We start from the raw sequence: 26,372 nt of genomic DNA on the forward strand, positions 1-26,372 counted from the left end.
TCCAGTTCACTGCAAGTTTCAATTCTTTGTCTTGAGGGTTTTTGGTTTGGTATTTAAATGAAATGGCCTATTACTCTTGAAACTCTTGGTCGTAATGGTTGTAGAGAACCAAATTTGAAGAATTCAACCAAAAAAATACCATAAACTAGTGACTTGTACAGTGTTTTGCTTAGTGCAAGTAGTTTAAATTGCCACAAAAAATACCTGCCAATTCTACACACCTAGAAGGAAAATACATTCTTCTATGTTATCATGTGTTGATTTAGAACTTTGGCTATGTTGTATACTGTACATAATGTTAGGGTTATATAAATAATTTACCCACTAGGCTATAAATTTCACTACACAAAAAAGTACAGAAACAAACAGTTGAGAGATCCACTACAATTTTTCTTTTTTTTTTTTCCAGTTTTACCTTAGACCACAAAATTACAGCATTTCTATTATTTGTGATGAGCTGAGGACAAAAGAAATGTTCAAATTCACCTTACTCTAACAATAAGGCAATGAAGCGCAATGGAAAGCTGAATTCTAACTGTAAATGTTTTTTTGCAACATAACATTTTCAAATCTGCTTAAATCCAGAGAGATTTTTATTACACAATTTGATTTTTTACATCAATAAAATCTTAGATATATAACAATACAGATGAAGGAACAAGAATTTAATTTGTATTGAAATAAATATTAGATATACAAAGCACATAGAGTGAAAAAGGGTCACAATAAATTAAAGTGGAGACATCGTTTTGCTCAATCACCAAAGAAAGCCCTTGACACTTCCAATTTCACACCATCAAATTTATCATTCTTGCTGATTTAAGCAGAACACAAAACAAATATGGATCCCAGGGCTTACTTTCACAGGTACCAGCATAGATAATTTACTACAGTGATCCAATTTGGAAATCAGTAGGGACCAGTAAATCGCTGCATAAAAGAAAGAGCGAATGAGGTCCTTTTTCCTTAGTGTCAGCAGGCTATGATTATTATGTTTATTAGATTTTCCTGAAAGGACTTCACATTTTCTCAAATATCCAGGAGAAATATATTTCCCCTCTGAGCCCTACATTAGCATTTATGTGCGCTGGTCTTGAATATAGGAGAATGATGAATTTTTCAATTTATTTTATAAATTTACACAGTCTGGATAGTATTGGCCTGAAGAGTAGAACTCCCCAACCTGTACAGTATCAGATATTAAAAATGGATTCAAGAGAAGTAACTAAGAAATGCTGACATACTATATATACAAATGTTTTAGTTCAATATATCCCATTATACGAAGCACCAGAACTACTGCATTTATAAATCAAGCAGTTCTTTATGACTCTTTCTAATCTTTGTAACCCTTTTACATTTGTTCCAATATAAACACATTACAAATGTTACCTGCCCAACACTTTGCCCATTTGGTCTCAACTTACAAACTTATATGTAAGCAAAAATTCCTGTCAAAAGCAATTGTTCTATTTTAAAGGTACAAAAGAAAATTTGGAATCCAACTGTCATGAACCAAGAAAAACAAAGAGTTAGTTTAAAAGGACTGAGCCTATCAAAAAGTTGGCTTTAAGAAGTCTATAAAGGAAAATGTGAACCAACTCTTGAGCCTTTTCTTCTCCTCTAACAGGAGTTAATTTTTAGATTCCGGCAGAAGTATCTTTCAATTTTCTTCTTATCACTTTTCTAAGAAACAATCGCCTTCAGATTTTAAAAATACTGTACTTTATCTCCTGTCACATCAGCTCAAACTCAATGCAGTCAGTTGTCCTATTTGCACTGCACCAGAGAAAGAGCACTCCAGAGCTAATCCCTCACAAAGGAAAAACGGGGTTCCTTCTAAGAATCCACCTGAGTACCACCTTAGAAGATACACATGTCCTAGAATAATTACTACCAAGAATCCTTCCAAACTTTTAGCAGCTCCTTTCTTATCCTTAATACCAGATCCAATAACAACTTTCCTCTCTGAATATTAGAAGAGGACTGCTCATTAAAACAAACCCTGGAAAGGACCTCCTGGATTTATAAACACATGCCTTTGGTATACTATCTACTGAACTACACTGTCATTTAGCCTGTGCAGATTTCTCCTAATCCTAGAGAAATTCCAATAAGGTTTACAGAGAAACCAGTTGTCTCTGTAACTCAATTTACAAATCTAGGTACCACTGTTGATACGATAACCCAAATTCTCAATATGCTTTTATATTACTGTGAAAACTCTAAATTTTAAGAAGCTGAACTGGATATACCTTGTATACCTACAAAATGACCATGGAAAAATTTTAAGTACCATTCTTCTACACACCTGACAATGAAGGTGAACGAACAAAAAGAACAATTTTATAACTGGTGTATTTAGGTTGATTTAGGCACTCTTTGTAAAGAAAAAAACAAAACAGAGCCCATGACCTGAATAAGGCCACTCCCAATTGTGGCCTATATTATCATTTAGCCAGAAAGCAAACATTAACAGGGTACTGCTTCCAGCTTTTCAACATCTCAATTATTTTTTAAATGTACTCATATTTGGAAAATATTTGTTGAGTTCTGGGTAATTACGTATTAAAAAGGGCCATGGAATTCAGGTCCTTAGTTTTACAGGCCACTTTGGGTGGCATTTAACCTTCCAACAGGCGCTGTGAAACTGTGGGGGCGGGGCTACTTGAGGAAAGAGTGCCACCTACTGATCATATATATATATAACTGTCGGTGGTTACTTTCTCCTTTGAGGTTTTCGTTACAGAATTAAGAATCAAAATTAGTCTAAATTTGGGTAGCTTTGAGGCTAGCAGATCCTAGGGGGATTTGGGTGGGCATGAGTGGGAGAAGTGTTTCAGAATCACTATATTAATCAAAATAAATTCCTCAAGATTAAATAGGAGTCTTTAACCACAATCCCTCAAAGCTAATTTCATTCACTCTGATCTCAAACTTTAAAAAAAAACTAAGTCTCCCGGTTCCACTTATCTTACTACATATACACTCATTTTCCTTTCCAAAATGATTAATATTCATATACTAAACATACAAGCCTACTCAGAATTTTTCATCGCGATTTTTAGAAAGAGTATTCAGATAGCTTTACAATTCAGAGTATAAAATAGACCTCCTAAGTCTTTCCTAACTTCTGGTATAGTATCAGCATGCCTTGATTTTCCCTGTAAGGGAAGTTTCTAAATATCTAAATTTAATTACTTACTTCCAGGAGCATCTACTTTGGTGAATTGTATTGCAAGAAAATTTAAATACAAACTACGATTTAAGAAATTTCTCTTTGGACTGATTACGAAACAGAGTTTAAATTCATGAGGAATCAAATATACAAAAAGAACACAGAATTCTTGTTCTAACAAAAGTAGGTTTTGTGTTAGGCTTCCACCTGTCCAAGAGGGTTCAATTCAAAAAGTGCTAGAAGGACAACAGCACCACACCACTTCCTAAAGAATTAGATATTCTGGATGTTAATGCAACTTTTTCAAACCTGGAAGTAAAAATAGGTTCACCTATGCTACAGTTTCTCCTACTTCATTCATTCCATATACTGCTACTTTATTTCCTTAATTTTAATTTGATAGGTGTACATATTATGCTGTAATTTCAGATGCCAAATCAGTTGGTTCTACATATTCATATTGCAGAATTCCTAGCTACAAGCTCATGCAAACTAAACATCTACTAATGCTCAAATTGTAAAATTTACTTTTTCATGGGTTGAGTATAAACAGTCCAATATGAGCATATCAGAAATAGAATCCTGTTATGTGATTAAAAGGCTCACCTTTTAAAGCACAGAATGTTCTAAATTATAAGTTTTACTGTTAAAATTCTTTTTGTTAAGACCAACATGAAATCATTTCCTTTAGATAAATCTTTTTCACCAACAGTAATTTCCAAACTGAAGAGGAAAAACTCAAAGGCATACTTATTGGTCATTAAAAGTAAAAGACAATCAGAGTAAAAACAGCTCATTAAAAGAAAATTAATAAATGGAAAAAATAGTGAAATCTGATGAGTTCTATACTTTAATAGTATTGCTCCAAGGCTAATTTCTTAGTTCTGATAAATGTTGTAAGATTTAGGATAAGGGGAAGCTGAGTGAAAGGTAGACAAGAACTCTCTGTACTATTTTTTTTAACTCTTCTATAAATCTAAAATTATCTTCAGATTAAAAAAAAATTGTAGACAAAAAACTAGTAACTTAAAAATAAATATACCTTCAGCTGCCAAAATTTCTTGATATAATTCAAGACTTAATTTTTAAAGACATCATTAGAAATCATAACATACTGTTTACTTAACATTACAGCCACTTTATTGCTCTAGAAAATTAGTTCTTAAAACCATCAGATTATATATATAATGATAATGAGGCTAGCCACACACCCACCCACCCATCCACTCAATCAACTGTATTTCATGAGGCTGCTTTTCTAACTTAGTAGATAAATATTACAAAAATACAAAAAAAGTTGGCTACAGTTGAGCTATCAAGTAGATCTCACATTTCCAGAGATGGGAAAGTTGAATAAACTGAAAACTGTTACTGACAAGTTACTAATGAATTTATCTGAGAAATCCAATTACGTGCAGACAGAAGAAAACTGGTTACAAAAACCATTACATTACTGTGTACTAAAATTTTTGCAGTGTTTTAAACATTCCCAATCATGCAACAGTAATAAAGATCAGAATGAATTTTATAAAGAAGTTGACAGCAGCTCAACAAACAGGATTTAACATATTATACTCCCAATTTTACCTATGCGTTATGAAATTAAAATACACACTGTTCCCCCCCCCCCCCCAAGTCCTCTCCAGCCCCATCCCCAACCAATTATCTTACCTATAAACCTCTCCATCTAACCTTTTAAATCAGATTTCATGGGTAAGTATGTAGTCTACAGGATAATCTTCATTATTATTTCAGAACAGACACCAGGCACAGGCATATGTTCAATCTCCAGTTACATTCCTTTCAAAACACATCTGAACTGCTGCCACTGCCTGTTCAATTCAAGCCTAAGAAACCGAGAGAACTGGCAGTCAAGAGTCTCATCTAGGTAATTCTAGAAACTATATTGATGCTAATATTCTACATGTCCACATTTGTAAAAGTGTTTCCTATTTGAGAAAGGTGACTTTACGGATCTCTGCAAGGAAAGCTGTGGAACTACTGCTTTCCAATGTAAAACAGTTGTGACCCCAGATATTTACCCAGTTGGCTAATAAGCCTAACAGTTCAGCCTTTCTAAAAAATATTCAAAGCCACATTAAGTAATTATGGAAATAAAATTCTGGAAGGTCAGAGCGTAAGATGCATGCAGAATTTCTCTCATAATGGTACATCCAAAATAAACCCTAACAAAGCAGCACAAAATCAATTAGTAACAATTTGAAATTAAATACAGTGGTAAATGCTTCTTTTAAAATCATCAACCAAAATTACTGAATAGCAAAAGAATACTGTCTCAAAATATAATGAATTCATGTATGTTAATATTACCATGATGAAATCATGCCAGATATAAATTCAGGGTACCCATTAGGTTGAAAGAAATTTTAAAGCTACTTTTACAAGAGAAATAAATGTACTTCATGATAAAGGCACAGCAGCATTTAAAAAAATGTTTGATACATTTATCACACAATAGAAACTTCCTTAATCATTAACAACACAGAAGAGTAAAATTTTCTCGGGGAATTTTTTTCAAAGGCTTGATTTAACATGCCAGAAAAATGATTACTTTTCCATTGATATGCATTTATGTAAATTATGTAAATTGGACTGAGGTCAGTTTTACATCTGGAATTAACAACCCCTAGCAGAAGTACCAACTGCTAATAATGCTTATTTATATTATATATAACTTAGCTGGATGTTAGACTACGCAACTGTTGGTGCCAGTCTGCTTATAAAAGCAATACTCTGGAGACAAAGTCTTCTCACAAACAGTGGGCAAGCAGGTTTCATTATCACATGTTCAACAACAATCCTCAGTTCATTGAACAAGGTCCTGCAAGATAAAATAGTTTTCTTTCAGAAACCAAAGGAAAAAGAATACAAAGCAAATGCTGATGAAGGCATTTCCCACAGCCATTAAAGAATCTGAGGTAGGGGCGCCTGGGTGGCTCAGGCTCTGGTCATGATCTCGTGCTGTTCCGTGAGTTCGAGCCCCGCCTCAGGCTCTGTGCTGACAGCTCAGAGCCTAGAGCCTGCTTCCGATTCTGTGTCTCCCTCTCTCTCTGACCCTCCCCCGTTCATGCTCTGTCTCTGTCTCAAAAATAAATAAAACATTAAAAAAAAAAAACTGAGGTAAAAGAATTAACTACAATGTGTAGGAAATACACAAAATAAAATTCTGAAAATCAACATTTGTGTCTTTTGTTTGTGTGTATGGGGGAGGAGGGTTGAGGGAGTTCATTTAACAAAAGCACCTAATAAATGGTGATCTCTGAGGGCTGGGATTAGGAGTGATTTATATCTTCTTAATAGAGTCACATCATCTTCATATTACCTTAGGTAAACTCAACTAGTTCTAAAAAAAAGAGAGCAAGGAAGTGAAAATTATATACCATGGGCAATCCCACCTACCATTTTCCTTAAACTACTGCCTTACACGTAATGCCTCTCAGAGCTTTCCCATCTATAAAATAGGAATATGTACTTCCTGAAGTCAAGTTTGCACTTGAACCCGCAAACTATGACATCATGACCTGAGCTGAAGTTGGACGCTTACCCAACTAAGCCACTCAGGTACCCCCGGCCCTCCTGGTCTTAATTGAAATTTCTGCTTCGTCTCCTCCCACTCTCTGCCATGACTCCTATATCCCAGTTATGTTGTACATTTATTTCCAAAGAGGTTGTGGACTTTAAACTGTGCTTGCTGCCTCCAGAGGACCCCTTATCACATACTGTACACATCACACACGTATTGTACACGCTAGCAGACACAAAATCATGTATGTTGGCTGAACCGTAATTTTTAAGAGATTTTGAATCATCACAAGTAATTCTTGACTATTCATTTTTGAATTTTCACTTATGTGCTGACTCATTCTACATAAAGACAATTGTGTTCTACCTTTCTGTATCTTCAGGGTTATTTTGCTGGTTAGGAAAAAGTAAAAATCATTCTAAAATAGGATGTAACATGCTCTTACACAAAAGCCGGAAGAAAATTTGGAAAGACGCACATTTATCCAAACACCTGCCCTTCTTGTGTCTATCTTTGGGACAGACCCATTACACACAACTCTCCTAGGTTCCCGGGCCAGAAACTTGAGGGCTTCCTTATCTTGGTCTTCTTCCCTAACCCCTAACTTCCTACCTCCTAAATATCTTTCAAATGTATCCCCTTTTTATTTTACCACGGAATTAGTTCAGGCTCTGGACTAATCACAGTCTCCAAATCAGTCCTTTTGTCTTCTTGGGGAGCCTGTAATACATCTTCTGGAATATTTCTAAATCAGATTGTATCATGTTCCCAAACTCTCCCACAATATGAACTTCAAATGCTCTTCCTCTCTTGAAATAAAATCCAAACCTTTCATGCTCTAGTCCCTGTCTTACCCTTCTAGGCACAGATCTTCATGACTCCCCTATACACTTCTTAATTCAAGCAAGATGCCCTCTCAGGCACCCACGTACTAGAACTCAGACTTCAAAAGACCTGACTTCTGTTATCACCTCTTCAGTGAATTCTCATCTGCCTCCCTCAGTTTTCTGAGCTTTCACAGAGCCGTCATCATCACATTGACCTACTCAGCTGTGTAATTCACTCAGCTCCAAGTCTCTACAAAGCAGGTACTTTAATCCTACATAAAGTTGTTATCACCAACACACAATCACTGTCTTCTGAATAAATGACTCAAATAAAACTAGAAGGCACCTTGAAAATACTCTAGTCGAACCTCTCAGATTACAGATGAGGCCTAAAGAGGTCAATGGCTTGTTCTAGTCACATGGCAAGTTCTTTCACTCCTGGCTCTATCTCTGGCATAATCTATACCAAGTCACAGAGCTCCTTTGGAGCAGCACTGACAACAGAAGTGTCAGCGATGATGAAATGTCCATCTGTGCTGTCCAATACAGTGACCATCAGCCACACTGGCTTTCAAGCATGTGAAACTGGTTAATATGACTCAGGAACAGAGTTATAAATTTTATGGGTTTTAATTAATTTGTATTCATACAGTCAGATGTGGCTGGTGGCTGGCCAATCTACAAAGGACTGAAACCACTAACTTGAGAATGAATATCGTAAGTGAATATGGTACAACTGGCAAATATAGTCTCAAAATCCCTAACAAAAAAAAGTGTAGCATAGAAAATATAGTTTTATAGGATGTTTATCAATGTTTATAAGCTCAAATATTTCCCATTACCTTTCTACTGTTTTGTTTTACGTGCTTATGGGAGATCTTTGAAAATGTTTACTAACACATATTTGCGTTACCTGAATCCTCTGCTATCCGTTCCTTTTTTATCCCACGGGACACTTCTAAATCTGTGTGTTAATCCAATTTAAGGCTATGTGGAGAAAATGGGAGATGAAGAGGGTATAAAGAAGCAGAGAAAGATCTGCTGATGAAAAGTGGGTATTAGGGCAGGGAACTCGAAGATAATATCTGAAATGAACACATGAGCCAGAAAGAAAAAGGACAAACACTCATGGAATCAAGTAAAACTGAAGGTTTACTGGTGACTAGGGACTCATTAAGAATCTATGTCTGTGGGCACCTGGGTGGCTCAGTCGGTTAAGCATCCGACTCCTATATCTGCTCAGGTCGTGATCTTGCAGTTGTGATCTCGCACTTATAAGATCAATCTCCACACTGAGCACTGAGCCTGCTTGGGATGGTCTGTCTCCCTCTCTCTACCCACCCTTCCCCAACTCATGCCCTCTCTCTCTCTCTCTCTCAAAATAAAGAAATAAACTTTAAAAAAAAAAAAAAAAGAATCTGTGTCTGAAGTAAGCTCTATTTTAGGAAGTACTGTAAGACACTGTCTAACAGAGCATAAAAGCCCCTCAAAGGACTATCAGAACCACAGAAAAAGGAAAATAAACTATGTATTAAGAACATAACAATCTTCCTGAAACCATTACTACACTATATGTTACCTAGCTTGGATTTAAATAAAATTAAAAAATTAAAAAAATATATATAACAGAATCTAAGCTCTTTTAAAACATTACTTCATTTCACCCCCAGGAACTGTTCTTCTCTACCAATGAAGAAATTAAAATTTAAATAACTTGCCTAAAGTTACACACCTGGAGAATGATGGAGACCAGCATTCAATTTCAGTTCTTTTTACTACGCTTGTGAAAATACAATAGGGATTGTGCTAATACACTCATTGTATTTCTGGCGAATTCTACTACACAATGATTTTATTTTTTAATGTTATTTTTGAGAGAGAGAGGAGAGAGAGAGAGAGAGGAGAGAAAGAGAGAGAGAGCTGGAGTGTGAGTGGGGAGGGACAGAGAGAGAAGGAGACACAGAATCAGAAGCAGGCTCCACGCTCTGAGCTGTCAGCACAGAGCCCGACGTGGGGCTCAAACCCACAAACTGTGAGATCACGCCCTGAGCCAAAGTTGGAGGCTGAGCCACCCAGGCACCCCACACAATAAATTTACTTTAAATTTAAAAACAAAAACTATGTTAACATTAGTCTCTCAGTAACAGATCTAAGAAACTACCGAAGACAGCTATTCATTTCAGATTTACTCTAATTTCTGAGATCGTCATGCATAACTAACTGTATCATTTACATCTCCATTCCTGAACATTACAGTGATTCATTAAAATATTTCCTTGCCTCCTCAATTTTTCCACTCTAAACTATTTTGCACAAAGCTATCAGAAGAATATGATCATGTCCAAACCATCATTCCCATACATCTAAAAGATAAATTCCAAACTTGTTATCCTGAAATCCAAGAAGTTTTATGATATAGCTCCAATATACCTTTTTTTTTTTAATGTTTGTTTATTTTTGAGAGAGACAGAGACAGAATGTGAGTGGGTTAGGGGGAGAGAGGGAGACACAGAATCCGAGGCAGGCTCCAGGCTCTGAGCTGTCAGCACAGAGCCCGATGCGGGGCTCGAACCCATGAGCTGCAAATCATGACCTGAGCCGAAGTCAGACGCTCACCCAACTGAGCCACCTGGGCACCCCTCCCTTTTTTTCTTTTTATACCTTTTTAATCTTAGCTGCAACCACTCACCATTCAGAATCTCCATTATAGTCCAACAGTTCTATTCAATGCCCCTTAAACATGGCTTGTTCTTTCTTGTCTCTGAACTTGTGCTCTTACTCTCTTCCTACCTAAAATGCGTTTACCTATTATGACTATTCAAAGGTTTTAATTCTTCTTTAACACATTAAAATCTCTGTTTTGTGAAACTTTGATGGGCTGTTTTATCTTCTGGCTCATTGATTTCTCCTTACCTTGGACTATACTATTGATATGACAAAGCAAACGTAACAATTCACCATAATGGTTTGTGAACACTGTATCCTGAACTACTATTTCCTTATTATCTGATGCATGCTTTTGCTTCTTCAATTAGGGAAGTTCCTTGAGACTGGGACTCATGTCTTAAACATCTTCAAATTCCTTAAACTTGAATACTATTTTAGTGGAGGTCAAGGTAAATCCGGTCTACTTACCAACCCTACTAAGGCCTGGAACTTAAATTTACCAAAATAACACTTGCTTCTAAACATAAAAGCTAAATAACTCTTAAAAGTTATACATTCTATATTTCACAGTACTCTCAACAAATAAAACATTTAAACTAATCACCAGCTTACCGACAATATGGATTTCTTCGAGAGGAATACCGAAGAGTAAGAAATCTATAGTAGATAAAAGGCTGGAGCAAACTCCCTTGTCCACTGAAATAAACAAATACAAGGATAAGAAATATACATTATCAATTCATATATATACTTTCAAAACTTAAAGGCAATTTAATTGAGGAATGTGTCTTCGTTCATTAAATGGTCAAGATAATATCTATCATGTCTAAATCAAAGTTATTCTTAAAAGGAAATAAAAGAATGGCGCCTGGCTAGCTCAGTCAGTAGAGGATACAACTCTTGATCTTGAAGGTGTGAGTTCAAGCCCCAGGTTGGGCACAGAGCTTACTTAAAAAAAAAAAAAAAAAAAAAAAAGGAAATACAAGAATGTAAATGATTGGTAAAAAGTAAAATGTTATTGTTTAAATTTTTACAAACATGTATTTATGTATTACTTTTAAAAAGTTTAAAAGCTATTAAATCAGAAAATGTATGCTTCCATAATTACCACTAATAATTGATCATCAAACTGTGAAACTTTATGACATAGTAAATGAAAAGTGGTTCATTTTATACAAACAAAACAAAACAAAAAAACCTGTAATTATACAGGTCTCTAGTAAATTTACATAGCCTATTCTAACTATTTTTCTTGGTTAAAAAGCACAATTACAATACCCAAGAGCCATATACTTATTTATGAAATTCTAAATCAAGAATTTTTTTCCCAGGAAAAACTATCTGAATTAAGACATTCACTGCAAATAACTACAAATTAAATGTATCAACAACCTAATGTGGGTAGTTAGGTAGCAAAGCTAAGTATATCATCTTTACTTGATGGAGTTAGGATGCAACTACCTAAAATCTTGATTACGAGAACAATACAGCAACTTTGAAGACTGCAGAGTATAAAACTATACGTATTATTACAATGGTATTTTAAAACTTTTTTTGAGGAAATACATTAAAGATGCTAAACGTGGCTTTTTAAAGTTAATTTTTGTCTTTTCTTCTAAATTGTGACATTACTTTCATAATACAAATTTACGTGATTACAAACCAAGCACTAAACTAAATGTGTTACATCCATTTTCCCCAATAAATCCCGTGACAAATCTTTAACTCTTCAAATTGAAATAAACACATACTATAAAAAATACAGAAAATAAAATTCAATGAAAAACAAATGTTCCATCATCCAAGTTAGCTTCTTCCTCAGAGTTACAGCTCAGTCTCTAAAATATCCTTCCAGAAATTTCCATGCACAAGTGTGTATAATGACAACACTAATACAGTGCTCAGTTTACAATTCACTGAATCCACTTTACTGTAATATGGAAGTGACATTACCATTCCCATTTTAAAGATGAAGAAAGTGAAGCAGAAAAAATATATACATATGCCCTTAAATACACACACCCCAAAATATAAAAAGGGGAACACCCTACACAATTCCTAACAAACTTTTAACTTATTATATCTTGGAGACCATCCCCTTTCATAACACATAAATTTACCTCATTCTTTTTACAGATTCAAGCAGTTCATCTTATGCATTACTACAACGTAACAAACTCTCTACTAACAAATAAATAAAGCTACAAGGACCTTCCTTTTATCTTTCTTTACACGCTATTTGTGTACATGAGGTAAACTCACAGACTTTTTACATTCATTTTTAAATACAAAGCTTGAAGCAATACTGTGAAAAAAGCAACTTAATGAAGCCTTCTAATATTTAGATTGTGCTTCTATCATGAAGGGGTCATCTAAGGAACAATGATTTTAAATTATTTTTAGTTTTATAGCTTGTGTTAAATGCAAGTGACATACTTAGAGCATCACTAGCTTTCCCTACTAGTGACTGAATAAAACCGTATAACCTACTTTAACTTTTTAGAAAAACAAAGTGATTCCTCTAATATTTCTGGTAAATTCTCATCTCTTTTACAACAATCTTGAAAAATTAAAATCATTTTGTTTTAAAATTTAAGCGTTAAAAATTTAAGTTTTAAAAAAAAAGTTTTTTTTTAAATGTTTATTTACTTTTGAGAGAGAGAGAGAGAGACAGTGCAAATGGAGGAGGGGCAGAGAGAGAAGGAGATGCAGAATCCTAAGCAGGTTCCAGGCTCTGAGCTCTCAGCACAGAGCCCGACGCAGGGCTCGAACCCATGGACCACGAGATCATGACCTGAACTGAAGTCAGATGCTTAACTGACTGAGCCACCCAGGCGTCCCAAGTTTGTTTATTTATTTTGAGAGACAGAAAGGGCATGCACATGTGCAAGCACGAGGCAGGGCAGACAGAAAGGAGAGAGAGAATCCCAAGCATGCTCTGTGCTGACACTGGGCTTGATCTCACAAACCATGAGATCATGATGACCTGAGCCAAAATCAAGAGTCAGAAACTTAACTGACTGAGCCACCCAGGCACCCCTAAAATATAAGTTTTTTATATGTGCAAAATCAATGCTCAAAAGGCTAAGTTAACGATTATATCAATTAGAGTCCAAATCCCCAACACTCAATAAGAAGTCTTCCCCTGTGCTATTCCAGACTTTACTTACATTATATTATCTAGCTTGTGACCCTATAACCTGAGCAACATGTGGGATCCTGGAGTTTCCAGAGAAAAACATTACTTAAAAGAACAGATGTATTTATGAAGAAACCTGTAAAACTTTGTTTCTCGCTTATAGATTGCTAAAAAAAACAGACATGCAAAAATCTCACCAGTTAGTTAAAGGCAATGAACACTAAAATGAAGTATCTCATAAACAACAATAAGTTTTTTCAAATTAGTAAGATTATGGAAAACATAATACAGACATCTTAGATGACAATCTGGCATGGTCTAATAAATATAAAATGCACTTAGTGCAGCCTCAACAAAATCATTTCTGGTTTAGAGAAAACACTGGCACAAAAGTATAAGTAGAACAGTAAAAAAGAGGGGCGCCTGGCTGGCTCAGTTGTAGGAGCATGTGACTCTTGATCTCAGCATCATCAATTTGAGCCCCATGTTGGGGGTAGAGATTACTTAAATAAATAAAAATTAAAAAAAAAAAAAGTAAGTTTACTGCATCAATATCTGGAAAAGCAAGTATTTGGAAACAAATGTTTCCCCATTAATAGGGGAAACAGGTAATAAAATGCAGTTTATTAATATGACCAAACACTACGAAGCTATTAAATGGAACAAACCAGAGCTGTATCCATCAACATAAATAGGTCACGAAAAAAGCAAGATGCAGACAAATGAGGCATTATGGCACTTCTGGTGTAAAATAAAAACTAAACCCCACACCCATAATATGCATTTTCTATGTATCTGTAGAAACATTTAAAAGTACTACATGCATATACACATACCAGAAGGAGAGTACAGAACTGCAACAAGGATTCATAGTCAAATGATATTTTAGCATTTATCTATAATGTCCTACTACTAGAGAAACTAAAAATTGAAAAAGCAACAATCCAGGCAGAAATGTAGTTTCATTTTTTCCCCAATTCAAATTATTTTTTTCCCAATTTGGCTTTGAAACTAGTCACTTTTTTCCACAACGAAGAAAAACACATAACAGAGACAGAGAAAAACTTTTGACTTGGTAACCAAAGTTTATGTCATCCAAACTTATCCTCCCATTCATTCATTCATTCATTATTTATTTATTATTGTGATTAGCCGGTGCTCATCACAAGTGCACTCCTCAATTCCCATCTACTTTACCCATTCCCCCACCCATCTCCCCAGAAATGTAGTTTTAAAACTTAAATGCAAGAATCTTGATAGGAAGGGTCAATATCAGTCTGATCTTCTAATTTTTAACAGGACAACTTTCTTTATTCATGCATTACTTGTATAATTAAAATACAAATAAAACACGGAAGTGACATTAGGCTACTATTACTACCAGACTAATTTTTCTGCAATCTTTCTAGAAGAAAAATCATCTAAATAATGGCAGAATGCACTAATCTTAGGCTTCCCAAGACTCTTTCAAAGACAGTGGTTCTTAAATTCATTTTCAAAGTGTTAAGTGGTAAATCACAAGGAATAAGACAAGTTCCTAAGTTTACCATAATGTCTCAGATTCTCTATAATAAAATGAGAAAAATGGTTGCTAATATTAATCTTGAACAGATTTAAGCAGGATAAAATTTGAGTTATTATATTTATTATGATCACTTAGTCATCTGCCTCCCAAAACCAATGTATTTTTATTCTTACCTAAAAAGCATAAAAACTGTAGCAGGCATCAAGAATATTTCATTACAAGCAATGAATTTCAGAATATTCTGTTGATTAGCACTTAGTTTATCCAAGATAGATCTCAGCAAAGGTAAACTATTTGAACCCTTCGCCTAAAACATAAGAAAACAAACATTAGAAATAATGAAACATTTTTTTATGTAAAAAAATTTTTTTAATGTTTATTTTTGAGAGAGAGACACACACACAGAGCATGAGCAGGGGAAGGGCAGAGAAAGAGAGGATACCCAGAATCTGAAGCAGGCTCCAGCTTCTGAGCTGTCAGCACAGAACCCGATGCGAGACTCAAACCCACAAACTGCAAGATCATAACCTGAGCCAAAGTCGGATGCTCAACCGGCCTAGTCACCCATGCACCCCTCACAGCATTTTTGATTATTCAGTTATTTTCTTTCTTCAGATAAACAGTATAGCCAACAAGCAAAACAACTAAAAGAAAATTATTTTGGAAATGGTAATATGAAAGTTTGCAAAATAAGGTAAAAGTTAGTGTATTTTCCTGCATTGCTGTATTTTGTGTATTTGAAAAATTACAAAGACAACTTTAGTAGTAAGTCATTTTCATGCCTTATTTTTTGTAAAAAAGACTAGATTATTGCACACACACAAAAATGGTGGTTATTTCTATCTAACCAGTCTAACAAAATCTGACTACTTAGTAATACAGTTAAGGTATTTGTGACTCCTTAGCTAAATAAAGGCAGAAATTACAGAGCCCAATTACCACTATGACCAAAAACTACAGGAATAAAGAAGACAGCTGGGACGCCTGGAGTGGCTCAGTTGGTTAAGTGTCCGACTTCGGCTAAGGTCATGATCTCACAATTCATCAAGCCCCACATCGGGCTCTGTGCTGACAGCTCAGAGCCTGGAGCCTGGTTCAGATCCCGTGTCTCCCTCTTTTTCTGCCCCTCACACTGTCTCTCTCTCTCTCAAAAATAACAAATAAAAAACATTAAAAAATTTTTTTAGAAAGAAAAAAAGAAAACTGTCAACACAAGGCAAACATTTGTGTATTTTAATTCAAATGTCAGTGCATATGCAGTCAATCTGCCTGGCACACTTAACTTGGGCTTAATGTTCCAATCCAGGAATAAGAAAATATTTTAGGAATATTTTAGTTCTGAATATTAACATAAAAGAAATTCAACACACTCTACTTACCCGGTATGTTAAAATTAAACAATGACAGAAGAGGAGATCTCTGACAACTTACCAAACCTAAAACATAGATTTTTTTTTTTTTTTTTTTTTTTAAACAAAAAGGTCTATTTCAAACTTCAGAAATTCCTCTGGAAACTAGGGGGTAATCTGCAATACTTTACTTACAAAATGCATTTTGTGAAACTTAAATACAAAATTTCAAACTTAAAACTTTCAAATCACTAATAATTTACAAGTTTGTAGGGAATGGAGGAAACTTTTGTGACAAATGCCAAAATGTCTTAGAACTCAAATTCAGGCCAACAGTCTGCAATCCAGAAGTCAAAAAAACACCACAGCTTTACTTACATCAAGGACCTTTTTCGTATATGTGGCAGCATGAAGCAAGGAGAATAACAACACAGGAAAAATACTCACTGAAGAAAACAATTAAGGAAAAAATTTAATGTTTACTCAGTACTTTGGTATTATGCCCAACATAGATCTGAAATGGCATCTGCAAAAATGACTTCAGCGGTGGCTTTTGTTTTACTGATACACTTTGCAACCAAGTGAAGCTTTTAATCTGTAAACAATTTGTTTCTAAAGCTCAGTTTTTTTATGAAAAAAATTAAAGTGATAAAAGTTTCCTTTTCTATTAGATAATAAAATATTGTAAACAATTAAATTGAAATCTAGGCCACCTCAAAGCCTTAAATATGACAGCTTTTAACTCCACAAAGGCCATCCTGGACAAAAGAATTTGCCTTCAAATTCAAAGACAGTCTTCTGTACTGCTTTCCTCATCACAACTGCTTAGGAAAGAGTGTGGGGAACAGTTTAAAGTGTACTTCCCAGGGGTGCCTGGCTGGCTCAGTCTGTAATGCAACTTGATCTCGGGGCGCTAAGTTTGAACCCCACGTTGGGGGTAGAGTTCACGTAAAATAAAAATGAAAAATAAAACTTTAAAAAAGGACTCACCAATTTTCCTCAACTAAAGATCTTGCATTATCTCTTTCCTGTAAGATCCCCATTATCTCTTTCCTACAAGATCCCTATTATTTCAAGATACCGTACCTATGAAGCTTGTACAGCCATGTGTTCTCAACCTGTACTGAATAAAAAGTGTGTATTTGGGGTTGTGTACAGTTAATTCAAAGTCTCATCAGTTTAATTACAAACCTATTTGAGTTCAATTGTTTGGCTTTATGTCATGGATAAATATACAACTTTCATTCAGCTTTTGGAACAATGAAAATTGCTCAAAAGATCCTATTTATTACCCCAATTTCTGCCAGGTCAAGAAAAACGAGAGCAAAAACAGTCAAGTATTTTCCTAAAATGACAGAGACTGTTCATCCATCATGAAGGGCAAAAATACTCAGCCTAAAAGTATCTGCAGTTTCTGGGATGCCTGACTGGCTTAGTACAGCATGTGACTTGATCTCAGGGTCATGAGTTCAAGTCCCACATTGGGGGTAGTTTAACTTTAAAAAAAAAAAAAAAAAAAAAAAAAATCAAAAAAATTTTTAAATTACCCTTATTTAAAAAAATTATTTGCGGGGCGCCTGGGTGGCGCAGTCGGTTAAGCGTCCGACTTCAGCCAAGTCACGATCTCGCGGTCCGTGAGTTCGAGCCCCGCGTCGGGCTCTGGGCTGATGGCTCGGAGCCTGGAGCCTGTTTCCGATTCTGTGTCTCCCTCTCTCTCTGCCCCTCCCCCGTTCATGCTCTGTCTCTCTCTGTCCCAAAAATAAATAAACGTTGGAAAAAAAAAAAATTAAAAAAAAAAAAAATTATTTGCAGTTTCTAGGAAATGAACCATTATATTTTTCTACATTAACTGAAAGCTTGGTGTGATGGGAAATTGTGATTACTGTAACACAAAGAGTACCAAATTCATTCATTATAACTGTAACTCATTAGATCCAAAGGTCCCTAATTTCCAACTGGCAAAGATGACAGTGATCTACACCCAAGGTTTACAAAAATCCTACCTCTCATCTAGTAGTTCTCCAAATTAACATCCTAACCAATTCTTCCCCAACACACACAAGAATTAAGTAAAATGCCAATTTCCTCAGTGGAGATCATGTATATATAGCTTTATACTTTATTTTTTTTTTTTAACGTTTATTTATTTTTGAGACAGAGAGAGACAGAGCATGAACGGGGGAGGGGCAGAGAGAGAGGGAGACACAGAATCGGAAGCAGGCTCCAGGCTCTGAGCCATCAGCCCAGAGCCCGACGGGGGGCTCGAACTCACGGACCGCGAGATCGTGACCTGAGCTGAAGTCAGACGCTTAACCGACTGAGCCACCCAGGCGCCCCAATATAGCTTTATACTTGTTAATCAATCATAGATCACTTTGGAACTGATGAAAGCTACAACTCTCTTCTCTAAGGCCATTGTAAAATCTTGTTGCTTCTTAAATAGTTAAGTTTAAACTCTGACACATATCCTAACTTAAAGCCTGATTCTGCAGAAGCAGTGCAAGTAATGAAAACAGAACCCTGAAGGGAGTCAAGACATGTGGGTTTTAATCATGGCTCTGACACTAACTTCATTTCCTAGGTCAAGTGTCATCAAAGCTACAGATTTTTTTATTTTTTATTTTAAGAGAGAAACAGGCAGTGCATGTGAGCAGGGCAGGGGGAGAGAGAGAATCTTAAGCAGACTCCATGCCCAGTGCAGAGCCCAACACGGGCTCCGTCCCACGACCCTGGGATCATGACTTGAGCCAAAATCAAGAGTCAGGTGCTCAACCGAGCCACCCAGGTGCCTCAAAGCTACAGATTTCTAACAAGTTTTTACTTCTAACATTCTATAATTCACCAATCCTTAGAAGAGATTCATAATCTTAGCTTTCAATGTAACTTTTAAACTATTCAGAAAATAAAAAGGGTGAAAAGTCTACCAGTTAAACCCTAAGTACCTATCATGGCTAGACATCAAGGACAGCATCACCCATGTAAATGCAAAGATCAGAACACAACTTTGTAATATGACTTTGGGCTCATCTTTATTTACTAACATAATACCCAACTACTTTTAAGAATCAGATTAGTATTGGGGCGCCTGGGTGGCGCAGTCGGTTGAACGTCCGACTTCAGCCAGGTCACGATCTCGCGGTCCGTGAGTTCGAGCCCCGCGTCAGGCTCTGGGCTGATGGCTCAGAGCCTGGAGCCTGTTTCCAATTCTGTGTCTCCCTCTCTCTCTGCCCCTCCCCCGTTCATGCTCTGTCTCTCTCTGTCCCAAAAATAAATAAACGTTAAAAAAAAAAAAAAAATTTAAAAAAAAAAAAAAATCAGATTAGTATTGGGGTGCCTGGGTGGCTCAGTTGGTTAAACGTCTGACTTCAGCTCAGGCAATGATCTCGGGGTTCAGGAGCTATCTGTGCTGACAGCTCAGAGCCTGGAGCCTGCTTCGGATTCTTTGTCTCCCTCTTTCTCTGCCCCTCCCCTACTCACCTCTGTCTCTCAAAAATAAATAAACATTGAAAAAAAAAATTTTTTTTAATTCAGATTAGTATTGGGGCACCTGGATGGCTCAGTAAGTTAAGCATCTGACTCGATTTCAGCTTAGTTCATGATCTCACAGTTCATGTGTCTGAGTTCTGCACTGGACTCTGTGGTAACAGCATGGAGTGTACTTAGGATTCTCCCTCTCTCTCTCTCTGCCCTTCCCCCAACTCTTTCGCCTCACAATGAACATTAGTAGATCAAAGGTCCTATGGTAAAGAAACCTACTGAAGGCCGTTTAATCCAGTGCTTCTCAAACATACTAAAGTCCTCCTCCCCAACCCTCCCCCATGTTTTTAGAAAACCACTTATCACCCAACACACTTCTGAAATGTATAAACATACAATTCCAAAGGAGTTCTTTAATCCTCATTAGCTCCAAAGATTATCCATGTGTCCTTATTTTCTCCTCTATCCACAGTAAATACTAGTATTTTTATTGTATTAATTATCCAATTCTCTCTTAAATAGGTTATTTCTTAATGAATTTCCATTTGTTTCTAGCTCACATGGAGTTGAAAGAGCCGAGGATTCTTTTTTATGGCAAGATATATGGGCACTTTCCCAAAGAAGATTGAATCAAATAAAAAAACCTTAAATATTAAAATAAGTCCTCCACAGTCCTGTGCTTTTAATCTGAACTTCACAATATCCATTGCCAACAGAGAGGCTTACAAGAGGCAGGAACAAAGACACAAAATTTAAAATCCCCACACCAGCTCTTCAAATTTAGACTTTACATTTTAGAGTCAGAAATTCTTACACTAAATGTATCTTCATTCAAATTAAGTGCCAACAAACCAAGCAACCCAGGCTTCATGGAACCCCTTACTGTCCAACCTTCCCTACTGCAAAAAATGAGAATCGTCTATATGCTTCATACGCGATTTCCTCATCAAGAAAGCACAAAAAGGATACTTGTAACCGGGTAGGAATTGACAAAGATGAGTGAGTACAACAGGTAGTGGCAGCTGTCTTCCAATAAAGCCTGGGCCAGGAATGCTCTGCTTAACTGGAAATGTGGTAATCTCTGGTGCAGTCTCAGAGCACTAGTAAGAGCATTTGCCAGTAAAGCACGCTGGTAAAAGCTTGCAGCTTCGTGCAACCTGCAAATTACCAGAGGAGAGGTTATCATGAGACTTAACAATTACCATGTCTCTTCCTCCTTTGTGGATTGCATCATCATTGCACAACCCCTAAATCTCTTCCATGTCAATAGAAAAAAATTACTTGAACCTACTATACCTTCTCAGAAGCATCACTTCATATACATACCCAACTGAATTCTATAAAGCATGCGTTCCTCCTATTAAGTTAAAGTGTCAAATAGGCAAAAAATATGAACTCCTCTCATCCCCACACATCCATTTTCTTTCTGATTTTCAACTTGATGTCAACTTTCACAAAGCACACGATATAAAATACTCCTTCAGTTGGTACTACTACTGGGTTATCAGTGCCTAAAGGAGACCTGCATTTTATTTGTCCTTGAAACTTTTGCAGTTTAACAAGTCTTCCACATAAAAGGTAGTCCGTAAAAACCGACTGAACTGAGTATCAAAGGCAGAAATCTGTGTAATACATACCCAAGAAGTGGCAGAACAAACAAGGCAGAGCAGTAAACTGTGAACAATCGAGAAAGCCACATGGCCGTGTCCAGTTTATTGGTCATCATGAATTGCTAAATTTAAAAAGAAAAATATTGTAGTGAACTAAACCTGCAAATTATCTAAGAATGAAGATTACAGTTTTACTCCTATTCAAAATGTCTTAACAGACCTGTAGCAATTATTTAAAATCAAAATGAAAACTCTTAAGGCAGCTGTTTCACATATACGCTCAGTAGCACATCCAAACACCTTATGCCTTTGATGCAGAAGGCACCAAAGTACTTAAATAGAAAAAAAAAATAATTGATATTTTAAAAAATACAGACTAGTTAAGAAACCTTTGAACTGAAATTTAACTACAATTGTCTGTATTCCTTCAACACTTGTAATACTGGCTTCATCTTTTAAAAGAATGCTAAATAAGAACTAATTGCTCTCAAGAGAACCATAGTGTCTGTTCTTAGAAAAATCTCAAATTCAAATAGGTAGGTTTAAGATTTGAGTAAAAAGGCATTACATAAAGCCACTTTGAATTAAATGAACCTTGCAAAAGGAGAAATGTAAAACCATGGTAATAGTCACTCACTACTGAACTTACTGGCCTGTGGATAATTTGCTTACGTATAAAGAAGGGCCTGAGATACTCTGTCCAAAATGTGGCTGTCAAACGTTAAATAGCACCTGCCTCTCCAATTTTATGACTTTCTTCATCCCCTGGAAACCGCCCCATACATCTTACCCTAGTTTCAATGGCCCTAGATTAAACTCCCATATACCACTTTATTCTCCATTTTTTCTCAATCTTTCTTTGCCCTTGCTGCATTTGCCAAAGATGTATCCATTATCACTAATGGAATAACTTAAAATCTGATTTCTCATTAAAAATGTGTCTTGTATTCAAATTCTTAAGTGGCTTTTACATTTTTTTTTGATAGAATCTATGTTAATTTTTACATCAAGGTTCGACACAAACATACACAGATATACAAGTAAACAGAAGCTTCACAAAACATCATCTTTCCTATGTGTGATGGATTTCAGTATTTTGTATTCTATTTAATATTTAAGAAATACTTAGTGTTTCCACTATGCTGATTTCACAATTCATTTACGAATCTTAATGTGGAGTCTAAAGACACTACTCTAAGCAATCTAACTTAATTATCTTTTGAAATACTATATAAAAAGCTTTTGAAAAAAATGCAAGTACATTTTAAAATCCAAAGATGTTTTACTGCATGTCTTTATAACAATATGCAGGTAATTTCAGAAAAATCCCTGTTTTGGGGCACCTGGCTGGCTCAGTCGGTAGTGTCTGACTCTTGATCTCAGGGTCATGAGTTCCAGCCCCACGTTGAGTGTGGAGCCTACGAAAGAAAGAGGGAAGAGAGAGAAAGAGGGAGAGATGGAAAGAAATAAAGAAGAAAAGAAAGATGTCTGTTTTATTCTAACCAAACCTACTACATTGTGACTCCTCTAAATTTAAATGATCACAAGTAGCCAAGTGGAAGAATGAATCTAGCTTACTGTACTCAGTTTCTCCACAAATATTCAGACTGAAACTTAATTTTACAACATGTTCTTTAAAATCTAGGGGCATGGGGCACCTGGGTGGCTCAGTCGGTTAAGCGGCCGACTTCAGCTCAGGTCATGATCTCTCGGTCCGTGAGTTCAAGCCCCGCGTCGGGCTCTGTGCTGACAGCTCAGAGCCTGGAGCCTGTTTCAGATTCTGTGTCTCCCTCTCTCTGACCCTCCCCCATTCATGCTCTGTCTCTCTCTGTCTCAAAAAAAAAAAAAAAAAAAAAAAAAACCTTAAAAAAATAATAAAATAAAATCTAGGGGCGCCTGGGTGGCTCAGTCGGTTGGGTGTCCAACTTCGGCTCAGGTCATGACCTCACAGTTCATGAGTTCAAGCCCCGCATCGGGCTCTGTGCTGACAGCTCAGAGCCTGGAGCCTACCTCGGATTCTACAGCCTACCTCTGTCCCTGTCTCTCTCAAAAATAAACAAACATTAACAAAAAAAATTTTTTAATAAAAAAATAAAATCTATTTGTTTAGGGGCACCTGGCTCAGTCAATGGGGCATGCGACTCTTGATCTCCAGGTTGTGGATTCAAGCCCCTTGTTGAGTATAGAGATTGCTTAAAATCTTTAAAAAAAAAAATAAAACAAAACTGTTTAGGGTGTTTATTCTGTAATAAATCACTGGTCTCTGTGTTTCATTTTGAATACTTTATATATCTCTCTTTTAGTACACAATAAAAAAGGTTTAAAAAAGTATTGGTTTATACTTTAAGAGGCAACAATCTAACCATGTTATAGTCAACAAATCTACTTAGGTGGAAAAACTATTCACACAGTCTCAAAGTATCATGCCACAGAATAGTTTTCAACTACAAAAGAAAAAAAAGTATTTTTACAGTGGAGAATCTGGTGGATACCACTTGAACCAAATAATCAAACTTAGTATTTGCAATGACGGAATAAATCAACATAAAATGCTTCTTGATATGTATAGTGCACTGAAAAAGGCAGACTATCACTTATGTAACAACAATCGTGCCAAAATGTTCAACTTGAATCTAGTGACCAGGGGGAAAAAAAAACCAGACAACTTCAATTTGAGAAGCATTCTGCAGAACAAGTCTGGACTCTTGAAAGTCAAAAATGGCAAGAGGAAGAAGGCAAGGGAACTATTCTGGACTAAAAGAGACTAAAGGCCAGTAAAAGCAATGCATGCTTTTAGATTGAATCCTGGACGAGGAGGAAGACACTTTAACACACAACTGAGGAAATAACACACAAAAAAGGAAAAAGAGACAAGCTCAATTCACACATTCATAGTGTTTAAAATTAGAGAGCAATACAAATAACTATTAAGCAGATCTGCATGCTAAGAATAAAATATTTACAGAAGCCTAATAGCTCTCTGCGTTAAAAAAAAAAAAAAAAAAAGGTACGGATAAAATGACGAAAAGAAAAAAAAAAAAAAAGACCCCTCCCCCCTCACTGCGTAATTTCCATATAATGGCATAAAACGGGCAGAGAGACGTTCTCTCCTAGCACGCCTGTGCAGAATGAGGCCTGTGTCACGGCACCACCTCAGGTGGCATCTTCAACCTTGGAACCTAGGACAATTAGAGACCGAGAGGGGGGAAGAGGCAAGGCGGCCCAATTTCCTTGGCATACAGGTGAGGGTCACCTGCTCCAGGCCAGCCCACTGTCGCTACCAACAGAAAACTTGTAGCGTCCTCCACATCTTCGCTCAAGATCTCTTCTCTCTACGCTACCCCCACCTCACTCACTAAGCCCAGGCCCTTTAAGCGATGAGCTGAAACGCCTAGGAACTGAGCAACACTTCCTGCTCCGTTCTCTTATAAACCAACCCAGAAGACCCTGCTCGCTCACTTACCACTGCGCCCGCCCCTTGGGGGCCGTTCGGGGCCGTTTCTGCCATGGGGAGATTCGCACACGCGCCTCGGACGCTGCAATCGGTAAGGGAAGAAAAGGGATGTAAGCACGGGGCCACGACTCCGATAACCGGTTTCCCTGCACCGTGCAACGAGCCCGCCGCGCCCTAGGGGAACTCCGAACCTCAACAGAAGAAAAGTTTCGCCCGCTCCGGTGCAGCGAACTGCCTTGGGAGCACCCGAAGGGGCCGGAAAATACCTGTACGACACTGCCAAGAGCAAAGCCGGGCTTCTAGAAAAACCGGAGAGAAGGCGGAGCTTCGGAGCAAGACCCAACGGCTCCGATCTAACACCCCCGGCTCCAGGTTCTTGCCGAACCTGGAAGTGCTCCTTTTACTTCCGTGGGGAAGAGGCGGTGACAAAGGGGTGAAACCGATAGCGGTGTCTTGAGGCATGACGGGAAATGTAGTTTTTCTTATTTCAGTTTCGCCTGTCCTGTACTCTAGCTGTGGAAGCTAACAAGGGAGGGTGGCGAAGCAACTTTTCCCGCTTCTCCAGCTCCCAGACGGTCCTCTCTGTCCCTGTCCAAACCCCAAAATCTCTCTGCTCTTTTATGCAGAAGCCGTAGAAATGTCTTCTTTGCCGTTTAACTCCGCAGGCTCGCTAAGCCCTGTGGTCCTAATTATAAAAATTTTCAACAAGTACTTAACGAGACCTGCTATGTGACAGGCCCCAATGCTTGGCATGGAGGGTAAAAAAATGAATATGACACAGATTGTGGGAAAGACAAACCGAAATCACAGCATAGTGCTTGTGTAATATGGACAGAGGCCACAGTGGAGGGTACCTAAATCAGAAAGGGTCTGGGAAGGTTTCCTGGAAAAGGTAATTCTGGCGCTAAATTTTGAAGGACAAGGAGAAGTTGGCTAAACAGGGGAGGGAATTCCAGATAGAGCAACAGAAAGTTCATGAAGCAACAGGACAGAGTCAAGGAACTAGTTCAGTATGACCAGAATGAAGGGATGTATGTGTTGGGGGAGGGGTGGGACAGGGAGAGGTGGATTGTAAAAGATTTGGGATAGAGGGGTAGGCAGATGTGCTAAGGAGAGGATCTGTACTTGACCTTGAAATCCAGGGAATCATGGTACAATTTTAAGCAGAAGAAGTGATATCATGAGATTTAGAACCATCACTCTGGCAATAGGATAGAGGATGATCAGAGGAGCAAACTATAACTCAGGGGATTAGTTGGAATGTTTCACATACTTACAGGAGAAATAGCCAATATCCATGGGCAGTCCGGGTGCTAGGCAGTTAGCTGACAAGTCAAATGGTGCCCTGTTGAAGCCATGTAAACTTGTTTTTCTTTTTTTTTAAGTTTATTTATTTATTTGAGAGAGACAGTGCAAGTGGAAAAGGGGCAGAGAGAGAGGGAGACGGAGAGAGAGAGAGAGAGAGAGAGAGAGAGAGAGAGAGAGAGAGAATCCCAAGCAGGCTCTTCGCTGCCAGCACATAGACAGATGTGGCGCTCGAATCCTTGAAGCTATGAGACCATGACCTGAGCCAAAACCAAGAGTAGGACACTTAACCAGCTG

At 37.1% G+C, this 26,372-nt stretch overlaps 1 protein-coding gene across 3 annotated transcripts; it reads right to left on the minus strand.

Moving 5' to 3' along the window:
• Nucleotides 1-570: 570 nt before the first annotated feature.
• On the minus strand, nt 571-25,169 carry TMEM33 (transmembrane protein 33). Of its 3 annotated transcripts, XM_030313961.1 has the most exons (9): nt 25,037-25,169; nt 24,780-24,852; nt 21,344-21,438; nt 20,676-20,863; nt 16,608-16,675; nt 15,054-15,187; nt 10,829-10,912; nt 5,900-6,020; nt 571-5,025 (listed from the first exon to the last, which is right to left on the minus strand). In XM_030313961.1, exons 2-9 carry the CDS (start codon nt 24,822-24,824, stop codon nt 5,020-5,022), a joined length of 741 nt encoding a protein of 246 aa, XP_030169821.1. In that variant the 5' UTR covers nt 24,825-24,852; nt 25,037-25,169; the 3' UTR covers nt 571-5,019. The 3 variants fall into 3 exon arrangements, with proteins under 3 accessions (XP_030169821.1, XP_030169820.1, XP_030169822.1); XM_030313960.1 differs by having other exon boundaries at nt 571-6,020; XM_030313962.1 differs by having other exon boundaries at nt 571-6,020; nt 24,962-25,167.
• Between the last annotated feature and the right edge of the window lie 1,203 nt (nt 25,170-26,372).

This window comes from Lynx canadensis, chromosome B1 (genome assembly GCF_007474595.2).
Source record: "Lynx canadensis isolate LIC74 chromosome B1, mLynCan4.pri.v2, whole genome shotgun sequence".
Taxonomy (NCBI): Eukaryota; Metazoa; Chordata; class Mammalia; order Carnivora; family Felidae; genus Lynx; species Lynx canadensis.